Here is a 12,500-nt window from a genome sequence, read left to right as displayed (position 1 = left end):
TCATTTCCACACCCTCTGTAAGAGGCGCGGTGCCGTGTGCTGCTGTGTGCTGTCTTACCCGCTGGGCCTGGCTGGGCTCTGTCAGCACCAGGGTGAACAGACCCAGACACACCTCCTCATGCTGCTGCTGCCCCTTACACACCTGGGACACACACACACACACACACACACACACACACACACACACAGAGCTGTGTTACATGTTATTCGTCAGAGCTGAACGCTTTATAAAGCGTCTGCATTTACTTTGTTTTCATTTTACTGGGTTCCTGTTTCATCTCAGAGTAAACCTCCTCTGTGTTTGTCTGCTGGTGAGCTCCCTCCTCTGTCCAGCTGCTCAAATCAAGGAGTGATGACGTCATATTCAGTTTAGAGGAAAAATGATGAGAAACGAGCAGATCCTGCGGTGGACCGGCGACCCGGCAGCATCACAGCTGTCCGTTACCTTCACAGCAGCTCACACTGTTTCCCGGGGGTTCACGTTGCCATGGCAACTGTTGTAAACATTCAACTGATGTTGTGAGGGAAGGCCTCTAAAGTAAAGCAGGGAGGTTCATAATGCTGAGGGGAGTGCAGCTCCTCTCCCTCAGGTTCTCCTCAGCTTCTCCCTCAGCTTCTCCCTCAGCTTCTCCTCAGGTTCTCCTCAGGTTCTCCCTCAGGTTCTCCCTCAGCTTCTCCCTCAGGTTCTCCCTCAGCTTCTCCCTCAGCTTCTCCCTCAGCTTCTCCCTCAGGTTCTCCCTCAGGTTCTCCCTCAGGTTCTCCTCAGGTTCTCCTCAGGTTCTCCCTCAGCTTCTCCCTCAGGTTCTCCTCAGGCTCTCCCTCAGGTTCTCCCTCAGGTTCTCCCTCAGGTTCTCCCTCAGGTTCTCCCTCAGGTTCTCCTCAGGTTCTCCCTCAGGTTCTCCCTCAGGTTCTCCCTCAGGTTCTCCCTCAGGGTGAGATCCACCAGCAGCTGCTGACGTCACCGTGGACGTTTCAATAAAGTTATTCAAACAGACTCTTCTGCCGGTGCAGTGGCATCAGTGAGCGCTGCAGCTGTTGCTATGGCAACAGGAACCACCCGGAAATACTGTGAGCCAGAGGCCCGCAGAGAGTCCACGCCGGTTCTACCTGTTCTGTTTGTGCGGTTCCAGGCTTCAGGTGTTTGGGGCGGAGTGCTTCACCTTCCTGCTCCCTGGAGGATCCATCACAGCTGATTTTCTTACAACATGTCACACCGCAGAACCACCTGCATCATGATGCCGTCCTCATTAGGGCTTTAAACCACAAGCTTGGCCGCCACAATACAACTTAGATTTCTACTCGGTCCAGGAAGGAGCCTGCGGTCGATATCGGTGGAACCGTATTCTCACAACACACTTAGTGAGCATCATATCAGCTGACTAACCAGCTGAAGCCTGACGTGACGGGTTCCTGGGCGCTGAGGCTGCTGTGATGCTCTGGGCTTCAGTCTCTGTTAAGAAGCCGGTGGAAGCCGTGAGGCGGCGGCGGCGGCGGCTGGCGTGTCACTGCAGCGCGGGGATCGATGCCGCGGTCGCTGCCGGCTCGGCCCGTCCTGTTTCCTGAGGCTCTGGTCTGCTCCCGCTGTGAGTTCTGCCCGCCGACCGGCTCGCCAAAGCGTTTCCACTCCGCTGACTCACTTCCTCCTCCTCGTCTTCATCTTCGCCGCGGGCCGTCATTAGCACGGCGTTAGCTAACGGTTTCAGATGTGCTTTGGTGGAAACGACAACAGCTCGTCCTGCTGCCAGTGTGTCTCCTGCCTGTGGTGAACTTCCTGTGTGCAGCGTTTCCCAGACACAGGTCACACGGCGCTTCACACGACCACAGAGAGAGCATGAAAAATGAATTAACTTGATGTGTGTGTGTGTGTGTGTGTGTGTTTCTTACGTTAGCAGTGAGGGCATCGTTGGCCTCCCGTTCTGACAGCCCATTGGTCAGCGACTGGACGATCCCAACACACCTCTCCAATCGCTGCAGAGCACACACAGGACTGGTTCATTAGACACACACACACACACACACACACACCTACCTCTTCCTACTACTAGTACTATAACTTAACAGAGACAAACTGATGCATTACAGAAACACACAGCTGACTGCACACACACACACACACACACACCAACAGACTGGACTCTAACTTATCACACACTCAATGACAGCATCTCGTGCTCTTCTTTTGACATGTGAAATACGCCAACCGCGCATGCGCACCGCTTTGTGCCTTATCCATATGTTTACGTGTGATTAGCATGCTAGGCTAAGTGTTCCCTTGCTGTGTGGCTTTTCCCTGTGCTATCCCCTCCACACACACACACACACACACACACACACACACACACACACACACACTGTAAATCTCACGAACACAGATTACACACACACACACACACACAGCGCTGGGCTAGCCTCTGCTAGCCTGCTAGCCTGTCGCTAGGCTAGCAGGCTAGCAGGCTGACATGTTGGCTCCGGGTCTTTGTATCGCTGGTTTGTTGTGGTTGCAGGCTGAGCGCCGCGTTAGCATGAGAGCCGGCCCGGTGCGGGTCACTGTGTGCGGGTCACTGTGTGCGGGGTCAGTGTGTGCGGGAGCGGGCTGGCGGGGCGGCCGTACCTCCTCCAGCTCGTCCTTAGCGTCCAGCGGGGTGGACACCAGCAGCCGGCCCTGCGGCTTCGCCTTCGCCGGTGAAGGCTCCATCTCCTCCCGCCTCGCCTCGCCGGGCCCCGCGGAGCTCTGAGCGGCCGGGACTGTGGGGATTACCGGGGCTTATGAACGCGTCTCCCGTCGTGCCGGAGCGGCTGGAGCAGCTGCCGGTGTCGGACTCTCTCTCTGCCAGGGCTCCGGCGCACAATGTGTGTTTTTAAACTTCTTCCCTCGGCAGCGTCTCTCCGCCTCAGCTAACGGCCACGGAACTCCGAGCAGCGAGGGCCTGCCGGAAGTGGACCGGGGGGGCGGGACTATCGCGGGCCCTACGACCAATCACTTTCCTTAGAGCTTTGAGTGACGTGTAAAGCAACCAATGAAAAGACAGAAAGTCTGAGCCCCAGACCCAGCCAATCCCCGGCCATGTAGCACCGAAGCCCACATGTATGGAAACGCTGTTTACTCATAAACTCATAAAAAAGTGTTCATAAATAAACAATCTGAATGCAATAAATAAAAACATACACTCTTAATGTGTGAGTGGGTTGGAGCAGCTCTGACACTCTCTGCAAACACCCGCAAACTAACAGGAAGCAGCAAAGATCACAACAACCCTTTACAACAGGATGCAGCTTTAGTTTTACCACAGGAGGGAAACATCATCATTATTATCATCATAATTATTATCATTATTATCACCGTAACATTCAGAAGCAGTCAGACTCTATGACTGCTTTATTATTTGTCCTAATCCATAATAATACTACAATAAATAAACAAACAGATAAAAGTCATAATGATGTTACTAATAACAATCATCATCATCATCACACATTCAGTGGTAGCAGTTGTTGTTACATTAGTGGCAGTAATATTATTATCATAATTAGCTGTGAACTTGGTGTGTTATTGATCTGCTGCCGCTCCCCTCTGCTCTGAGAGCCGATAAATAAAGTGAGAAAGTGTTTACCATCATCACAATCATCAAACACCAATAATAATGTAAATAATAATAATGTCAACAATAACAACAATAATAACATTCTTAATTTTTGTAATAATAAATGTATTATTGTTTCTTGTTGTTGCAATAGTAATGCTAATAATTAACAACAACAACAACAATAATAATAATGGTTGTCATGATAAATAGTTTATTATTGTTGTTGTTACAATGATAATGCTAATAATAACTATAATAGCAGCAGATCTGAGGTTTCACACAATAAGAGTCCACTCAGCTTTTTATTTCTGCTGCATTTATAATAAACAACACTGAGAAAACAGAAACACACACAGGAAAATACCCCCCCCCCCAACAACAACAACAACAACAACAACAACAACAACAACAACAACAACAACAACAATGCGTCAGCCTACAAAATAAAGCAGAACACAACAGAACACAGGTGAGAACGTCCTTGAGGAACATCACAGAACACCGAGGCAGAGCTGCTGGTTTAAATCCCCACATCAGGTCTTCATCCTGCTGAGGTGCCGCTGAGCAGGGCAGCAGAGTGTGTGTGTGTGTGTGTGCGTGTGTGTGTCCATGAAACGACGTTAAATGACCTCCACTTCCTGTCAAACAGTGACATCATCATCCTGCACCAGCAGCTGGAAATTAAATTTCCAACCAATAAAAACTTCACAGATCTGTCAACATCCTGTCTCACCCACCTGTCCCTTCAAATTAAAAGCCTGTTTCTCTCCCAAACTGAGATCCTGTTGGGTTTGGGGTTCGGTCTGTCCCGTACACACTTCCTCTTTCAACAGGAAGTACATCAAATCTACAAAGTAAGAGTCCATTTCACTGGCCCTGCATTCCAGTACCCATACTACCATACTATTTAGTATGCAAAAAAAAAAAAAAAAAAAGAATGAGTATGTCCCAGTACATGACATACGAGAGCGAGAGGGAGCGAGAGGGTCGGAGGTCAGGGAGGACGGATGCAGTGTGTCCCGATAGTATGCATACGCATGCATACTGCATACTACACTGCATACTTTGTAAGGGCAGCTGCAGTACATACTAAAAGTAAAAAGTATAATCACTGTGCTCGTTAGCATCAACCTGCTCGTTAGCATCAACCTGCTTGTTAGCATCAACCTGCTCGTTAGCATCAGCCTGCTCGTTAGCATCAACCTGCTCGTTAGCATCAGCCTGCTCGTTAGCATCAGCCTGCTCGTTAGCATCAACCTGCTCGCTAGCATCAGCCTGCTCGTTAGCATCAACCTGCTTGTTAGCATCAACCTGCTCGCTAGCTAGGATTCTGGCTGTATGTTTTCCTGTGATTCCTTGCATGGCCACAGGGCGGCGCACACGAGCGCAGCCGGTGCAGAGTTTAATCTGGCATCCAGTTTGACCTGAGAGCCGCTGACAGACTGGAAAACCTGATCAACCCAAACAGACAGACAGGCAGACAGACAAGCAGGCAGACAGACAGACAGGCAGACAGACAGACAGACAGACAGACAGACAGACAGGCAGACAGACAGACAGACAGGCAGGCAGACAGACAGACAGACAGACAGACAGACAGACAGGCAGGCAGACAGACAGGCAGACAGACAGACAGGCAGACAGACAGACAGACAGACAGATAGTCAGACAGACAGACAGAAAGACAGACAGACAGGCAGACAGCAGGCCTGTGGCTGATCAGGGTTACCTCACAGCCTCCCTCCACGCTGCCTCACCTGACAGGAGAAACTGCCGTGTTTCTGAATTAACCAGAAAATGAACATGATTATGTTTCCCATCAGGCCTTTCTTTATTTCCCATCAGGCCTTTCTTTATTTCCCATCAGGCCTTTCTTTATTTCCCATCAGGCCTTTCTTTATTCTCAAGTGAAGGCAAAATGTTTCTGTAACGACGGCGTGTCACGGCCACTGCAGGAAAAAAATATCATACAGCCGGGGCCATATTCTGAGAAAAAACACCGAATTTACAAGAATAAAGCTATAAACCTATGAGAGAGAGAGACAGGACAGGCAGGGCAGAGAGAGAGAGAGAGACAGGACAGGCAGGGCAGAGAGAGAGAGACAGGACAGGCAGGGCAGAGAGAGAGAGAGAGAGAGACAGGACAGGCAGGGCAGAGAGAGAGACAGGACAGGCAGGGCAGAGAGAGAGACAGGACAGGCAGGGCAGAGAGAGAGAGACAGGTTGAGGTCGGCCTGAACAGGTGGGACGCTCCACCAGGTGAGCTGCCGGCTCTAAGGCTCCAGAGGTCTGAGATGATCAGCTCACAGATTGGTGAGGAGAATCTCAGATTAAAGTGAACAGATTCATCAGGAAGAAGAGCGACGTGTCTTCAGAGGCTGACGAGGAGGCGGCTTCTGTTGTTTTCCTCAGTTTGTGACTTTATAACGTCAGAATTTTCAAGATTTTTTTCTCATAAATTTACGACTTTAAACTCTGAATTTCTGAAAGTGTTTTTTTTCCTGCAGTGGCTCTGAGACGCCGCCGTGCGTCTGCAGATCCTCTGCAGGAACTGAAGCGGACAGTTGGCGTCATTCTTCTTCGGTGGTTCAGTTCGCTGGTAAAACAAACATCATGTCGCTGTATGTGTGTGTGTGTGTGTGTGTGTGTGTGTGTGTGTGTGTGTGTGTGTGTGGTATCTGAGGTATCTGTAGCGTCAAAGTGCGAGCAAGAACGCCTGAATTGTCAAAAATGACAAAATATTACAAACGCAGACGACGGCCAGGACACGCAGCGCTGCGTTCAGGGTCACGCGGTGAAACCTCGGCGCTCCGCAGCAGAGCGGCGGGGCGGGGCGTCGCCTCGCCGCTAAAACATGGAAGAGGTAACGTGGTTAAAAAAGCAGCTGTTGCTCGAGTGCGAACAGGAGCGCCTCGTTCACGTCAGAGGACGCGGCGCTGATGCCTTTAATGTCCAAGTTCCTGTGATCATGATCTGTTTTTCATGAGCAGCACGTCTCTGAACCCCCCACGTGTCCTACCCTGTCATCACCACTAGAGGGCACATGTTCATGTCAGCAGGTCATTTTTACAGTGAATCAGATGAGCAGTGAATGCAGCATTAAGTCAGACTTTTACTGAGGTGGAGGGCAGGGGCGGATCCACTGGGGGGGCCGGGCCGGCAGCTGCCAGCCCAGTGTGAGCTGAAACTCGTCTGTCCGAGGGCAAGTGAATGTGGCATGAAAGCAGCGATGCATTTTTCAGAGCAAACTCACAAATTTATGAGAAAAAACATGAAAATACTGAGATTCTAAAGTCACAAATTTCCAGGAAAAAAACTCGTGAATTTATTTATTTAATTTGTCAGATTTTTCTGGTCAATATGACTTTGATCTCTGAAATTCAGATTGATTTCTGTGGACGCGAGCGGCGCTCTGTCTGACACGGGAGGATCTTTGTTTCTTCTTCAGTGTTTCTCAGCTTTTCACACATCAGGCCTGCAAGGAGCCAACAGGAAGTTAAACATCCAATCAGAGAGGAGGACGGTTCTTTCACACCAGCAGCTTGTCTGTCTGCTGCGCGACCTCTGACCTCTGACCTGTGACCTGTGACCTGTGACCTCTGACCTCTGACCCCTGACCCCTGATGTTCTGCTCTGTTTGTCTTCAGGTGGGAAAAGTCGATCATGTGATCATGACAGACACAAAATGAACGTCCTTGTGCTGCTGCGATGCTGCCGCTGGCTGCAGTGCATCATGGGTAGTGTAGTTCAGCTGGCAGAGATCTCTCACACACATCAGGCACGCAAACACAGAAAAAACTTCTTCTTCACAAGTTTGTTTTCTACTCGTCTGACTCTCCGTCCTCCCTGCCTCCGCCTCCTCCCTCCGCACCGCCTCGTGCTTCCTCTCGGGTTCCGGTGGGTTCCGGTGGGTTCCGGTGGGTTCCGGCAGGTTCCGCTCAGTGGGCGCTGCTCTCCCCCAGCAGCCAGTAGGTCCTCATGCGTCCCTTCCCCTTCACCTCGATCTCTCCTCGCAGCTCCAGCTGGAAGCAGTTGAAGTCCTGCAGGACCTGCCGGGTCGCCTCCGACACGTGGATCTTCAGAGCTGCAGCCCGCACACACACACACACACACACACACACACAGCTGCAGTCACACAGTTATCCCACCACATGTTTTAAAGTGACAGTGTGTGTTAGGTATAAAAGAAAACTGACTGTCATGCTGTAAAGTTTGCTGCAGTCATGGAGGGAGATCCCGAGGCACTCTTGAGTGTGAAAATGTAAAATCCTTTATTCAGAAGGGAGACCCAACGCGTTTCAATGAGTTACATCTTCATCAGGGGTGTAAGAGTATAATGTGCACAGGTGTGTATTTAAAAGGTAGTCACATGGTCACATGGGTGGACGTAGGGGTGGTCACAAGACCACGTTATAGGGGCTGCAACCAATAGTGTATACACATGAAATAAAAGTAAGATAAAAACAAATGACATACCTGAGCAAAATGCTAGAAAACCCAATACGAGCCACAATATTAAAAAACAGCAAGGCACATGAAAGGCACATGAAATGGCTAAGAAAGGTTGGCCAACCTGGGATGACTATCAACGATACATAAACAAGAAAAAACAGAAGAAACCTTGATGACCTTAGGGTTACACCGCCCCCTAGTGGTTCCAGAAAGGAATCCCTAGGTCTGCCCACCGGAGGAGGACAACAGGACACACCACAAAAAAGAGAAGAGCAACAGGTGAGTCCAAATATGAGTTCATATGGTAAGTATCATAATAGGGACTGCTGGTGTGGAAAAAGTCCATGAAAAGCAAGATTTGAACTGAGAGGTTACAAAAACAAAGTTTTAAACCAGGCGGTCACCAGAGCTAGGTCTGCTGAGGAAAGTCCCTCCTTACCAAAAAATCTCGCCAAGAACCCCCACCCAAAATTTTTTTCACTACACAATACAGTACACTGGCATCCGACATCACACACATCATCAGAAAGAATTGGGGCATTTTGATGAGCGATCCGGCCCTCGCCACCGCCTTGCCTGATTCCCCATCCTTCTCCTACCGGAGAGCACCCACACTCCAGGACAGCCTGGTGAGTAGTTACCTACTGCCTTCTAAACCCACCACCTGGCTCTCCAAGCCCACGGGCACATTCAGATGTGGTTCATGCAATCATTGCAATAACGTTCTTAAAACTAACACCTTTCCTGATGTGTCCACTGGCAAAACCTTTCATTGCAGACATTTTGCTAACTGCAACACAACTTATGTTGTCTACAGATTGGAATGTGAATGCGGGGCTTTTTACATTGGTCATACCAAACGGAGGCTGAAGGATCGGCTTGCAGAACATAAATATGCCATCAGAACACAGAACCCAAACTACCCCATGGCGGAACACTACAGGTCAGCGGGACACACAAAAATTGACAATTTGAGGATCATGGTGCTTGAAGTCATCCCCAGAAACCACAGAGGGGGCGACAGACTCAAACGTCTGCTCCAAAGGGAGACCTTTTGGATCAGTACACTCAAGGCCACTTCCCCTCCAGGCCTTAACGAGGACATAGACTTCACCCCCTTCCTCTACCCCCCCACCCACACACACACACACACACACACACACACACACACACATACACGCACACACACACACACACACACACTTGCACATACACTCACATTCACTCACATTCACACATCCTGGAAATTTCCATTTGCCCTGAAGTCAACAGGTCCCACCCAGGCCATTCCAGTGCCCCGCATGAGCGCTCTTAGGACCCTTTTCAACATGAGTCCTCACTCCCAGTCCTCGGCCTAACACCTGGGCCCCTTTTTTAAGACCTTGCTTTTCATGGACTTTTTCCACACCAGCAGTCCCTATTATGATACTTACCATATGAACTCATATTTGGACTCACCTGTTGCTCTTCTCTTTTTTGTGGTGTGTCCTGTTGTCCTCCTCCGGTGGGCAGACCTAGTGATTCCTTTCTGGAACCACTAGGGGGCGGTGTAACCCTAAGGTCATCAAGGTTTCTTCTGTTTTTTCTTGTTTATGTATCATTGATAGTCATCCCAGGTTGGCCAACCTTTCTTAGCCATTTCATGTGCCTTTCATGTGCCTTGCTGTTTTTTAATATTGTGGCTCGTATTGGGTTTTCTAGCATTTTGCTCAGGTATGTTATTTGTTTTTATCTTACTTTTATTTCATGTGTATACACTATTGGTTGCAGCCCCTATAACGTGGTCTTGTGACCACCCCTACGTCCACCCATGTGACCATGTGACTACCTTTTAAATACACACCTGTGCACATTATACTCTTACACCCCTGATGAAGATGTAACTCATCGAAACGCGTTGGGTCTCCCTTCTGAATAAAGGATTTTACATTTTCACACTCCAGAGTGCCTCGGGATCTCCCTCCGTGACTGCAGCATACTCTACAGCATGACAGTCAGTTTTCTTTTATACCTTGCTTGCCTTTTTTTCCCTCGAAGAGCACCTGAGTTCATTTGTTCCCTATATTCCACAGACTGAGCCCCTGCAGCATTCACCCCCACCCCCTCTTTTTCGACAGTGTGTGTTCTTTGAGCCGTCATGAGAGGGGAGGCAGGTCACACTGGATCCTTTCACATTAAAAGTCCCCGTCCACTAAAAAAATCCACACTCCTCATCCAAATACCACCCCAATGAACTGTGTGTGTGTGTGTGTGTGTGTGTGTGTGTGTGTGTATTACCCTCTCCATTAGACTCCATGCGGGAGGCGGTGTTGACTGTGTCTCCAAACAAACAGTACCTGGGCATCTTCAGGCCGACCACACCTGCACACACAGGACCTGCACGCACACACACACACACACACACACACACACACACACACACACAAAATGACACATTGTGAGTAAAAATCTAGTCTATATATATATATTCTAGTTTATAGATATGTTGCAGATATATTTCATGATACATATAGTCTGTCTGTCTGTCTGTCTCTCCATCTGTCTGTCTGTCTGTCTCTCCATCTGTCTGTCTGTCTGTCTGTCTCTCCATCTGTCTGTCTGTCTGTCTGTCTCTCCATCTGTCTGTCTGTCTGTCTGTCTCTCCTGTCTGTCTCTCCATCTGTCTGTCTGTCTGTCTGTCTATCCTTACTGTCAAGGTTAACATTTTAAAACTAAGACAAAAAATATCATGAAGTATCATAAAACACAATCTGAAAATAAAGGTAGTTGTGAAAAAACTCAAACTGAATCTGATCCTCCTGTAAAACTGAAGCGTTCTTTATTTTAGTTTTACTTTGTTAAAAAATGAACTTTATTCAATAACTTTATTAACAACGACGCAGCTGATTAGTGAGCAAACCTGTACGAGATCACTTTTAGAATGACTTCAGCTGCACAATGATTATTTTAATTAATTTAACACACACACACGCACACACGCACACACACACACACACACACACACACACACACACACACCGCTGTGGATGCCGATGCGCAGGCGGAGCTGCTGGTCGGCTCGGTGGCGGATCCTGAAGCTCTTGACGGCGTCGAGCAAGGCGAGCGCCATGCGGGCGACCTCGCCGCCGTGCAGCTTCCCGTTCCGCACCGGCAGCCCCGACACCACCATGTAGGCGTCGCCGATCGTCTCCACCTGGGGGCGACACAGAGTCACTGACCTGCAGGGGGCGGGGCTCCGCAGCCGTGTCTGTGTGTGTGTGTGTGTGTGTGTCTGTGTGTGTGATTTTCAATGTGGTCAAAAGATACAAGACAAAGTGAGGAGGAAGAGGAGGAGGAGGAGGAAGAGGAGGAGGAGGAGGAGGAGGAAGAGGAGCAAGAGAAAAAAAACAGAATAAAACTAAACAGAGTCTTGGCGTCGCTGCGAGCTGAAGAGCTGAAGAGGAAGGCCGACGCTTTATTGTGAAAGAGTTTTTACCTTATAAACATCAAAGTTGTCGATGATGGCGTCGAAACAGGTGTAGAGGTCGTTCAGCAAAGTCACCACCTGCAGGGGGAGCCAGAGTCAGCACAGAGACACAGAGACACAGAGACACAGACACAGAGACACAAAGACACAGAGACACAGAGACACAGAGACACAGAAACACAGAGACACAGAAACACAGAGACACAGAGACACAGAAACACAGAGACACAGAGACACAGAGACACACAGACACAGAGACACAGACACAGAGACACAGAGACACAGACACAGAGACACAGAGACACAGAGACACAGACACAGAGACACAGACACAGAGACACAGAGACACAGAGACACAGACACAGAGACACAGACACAGAGACACAGAGACACAGAAACACAGAAACACAGAGACACAGAGACACAGAAACACAGAGACACAGAGACACAGAGACACAGAGACACAGAGACACAGAGACACAGAGACACAGAAACACAGAAACACAGAGACACAGAGACACAGAGACACAGAGACACAGAAACACAGAGACACAGAGACACAGAGACACAGAGACACAGAAACACAGAGACACAGAGACACAGAGACACAGAGACACAGAGACACAGAAACACAGAGACACAGAGACACAGAGACACAGAGACACAGAGACACAGAGACACAGAGACACAGAAACACAGAAACACAGAGACACAGAGACACAGAGACACAGAAACACATTAGAAACACAGAGACACAGAGACACAGAGACACAGAGACACAGAGACACAGAAACACATTAGAAACACAGAGACACAGAGACACAGAGACACAGAGACACAGAAACACAGAGACACAGAGACACAGAGACACAGAGACACAGAGACACACAAACACAGAGACACAGAGACACACAAACACAGAGACACAGAGACACAGAAACACAGAGACACAGAGACACAGAGACACAGAGACACAGAAACACAGAAACACATTAGAA

General features: G+C 49.0%; 2 protein-coding genes across 2 annotated transcripts in view; both read right to left on the bottom strand.

Annotated features, from left to right (window-relative positions):
* ints3 (integrator complex subunit 3) overlaps nucleotides 1-2,762 on the bottom strand; it is a 19,545-nt gene extending 16,783 nt beyond the window's left edge. Inside the window, exons 1-3 of the mRNA XM_030063753.1 lie at nucleotides 2,612-2,762; nucleotides 1,885-1,968; nucleotides 59-142 (exon numbers count right to left, since the gene is read on the bottom strand). Coding sequence (XP_029919613.1) covers nucleotides 59-142; nucleotides 1,885-1,968; nucleotides 2,612-2,695 — 252 coding nt within the window. The 5' untranslated portion in view covers nucleotides 2,696-2,762. The remainder of the gene's footprint in view (nucleotides 1-58; nucleotides 143-1,884; nucleotides 1,969-2,611) is intronic.
* A 2,991-nt stretch (nucleotides 2,763-5,753) lies between these two features.
* The window catches only part of npr1a (natriuretic peptide receptor 1a), a 68,737-nt gene continuing 61,990 nt past the window's right edge, over nucleotides 5,754-12,500 (bottom strand). The window contains exons 18-21 of the mRNA XM_030064302.1: nucleotides 11,512-11,580; nucleotides 11,055-11,229; nucleotides 10,314-10,412; nucleotides 5,754-7,668 (exon numbers count right to left, since the gene is read on the bottom strand). Coding sequence (XP_029920162.1) covers nucleotides 7,523-7,668; nucleotides 10,314-10,412; nucleotides 11,055-11,229; nucleotides 11,512-11,580 — 489 coding nt within the window. The 3' untranslated portion in view covers nucleotides 5,754-7,522. The remainder of the gene's footprint in view (nucleotides 7,669-10,313; nucleotides 10,413-11,054; nucleotides 11,230-11,511; nucleotides 11,581-12,500) is intronic.

Source organism: Myripristis murdjan, chromosome 11 (genome assembly GCF_902150065.1).
Source record: "Myripristis murdjan chromosome 11, fMyrMur1.1, whole genome shotgun sequence".
NCBI classification, from domain to species: Eukaryota; Metazoa; Chordata; class Actinopteri; order Holocentriformes; family Holocentridae; genus Myripristis; species Myripristis murdjan.
Note: the sequence above shows the minus strand (reverse complement) of the source record. Positions and strands in the feature narration are given on the sequence as shown.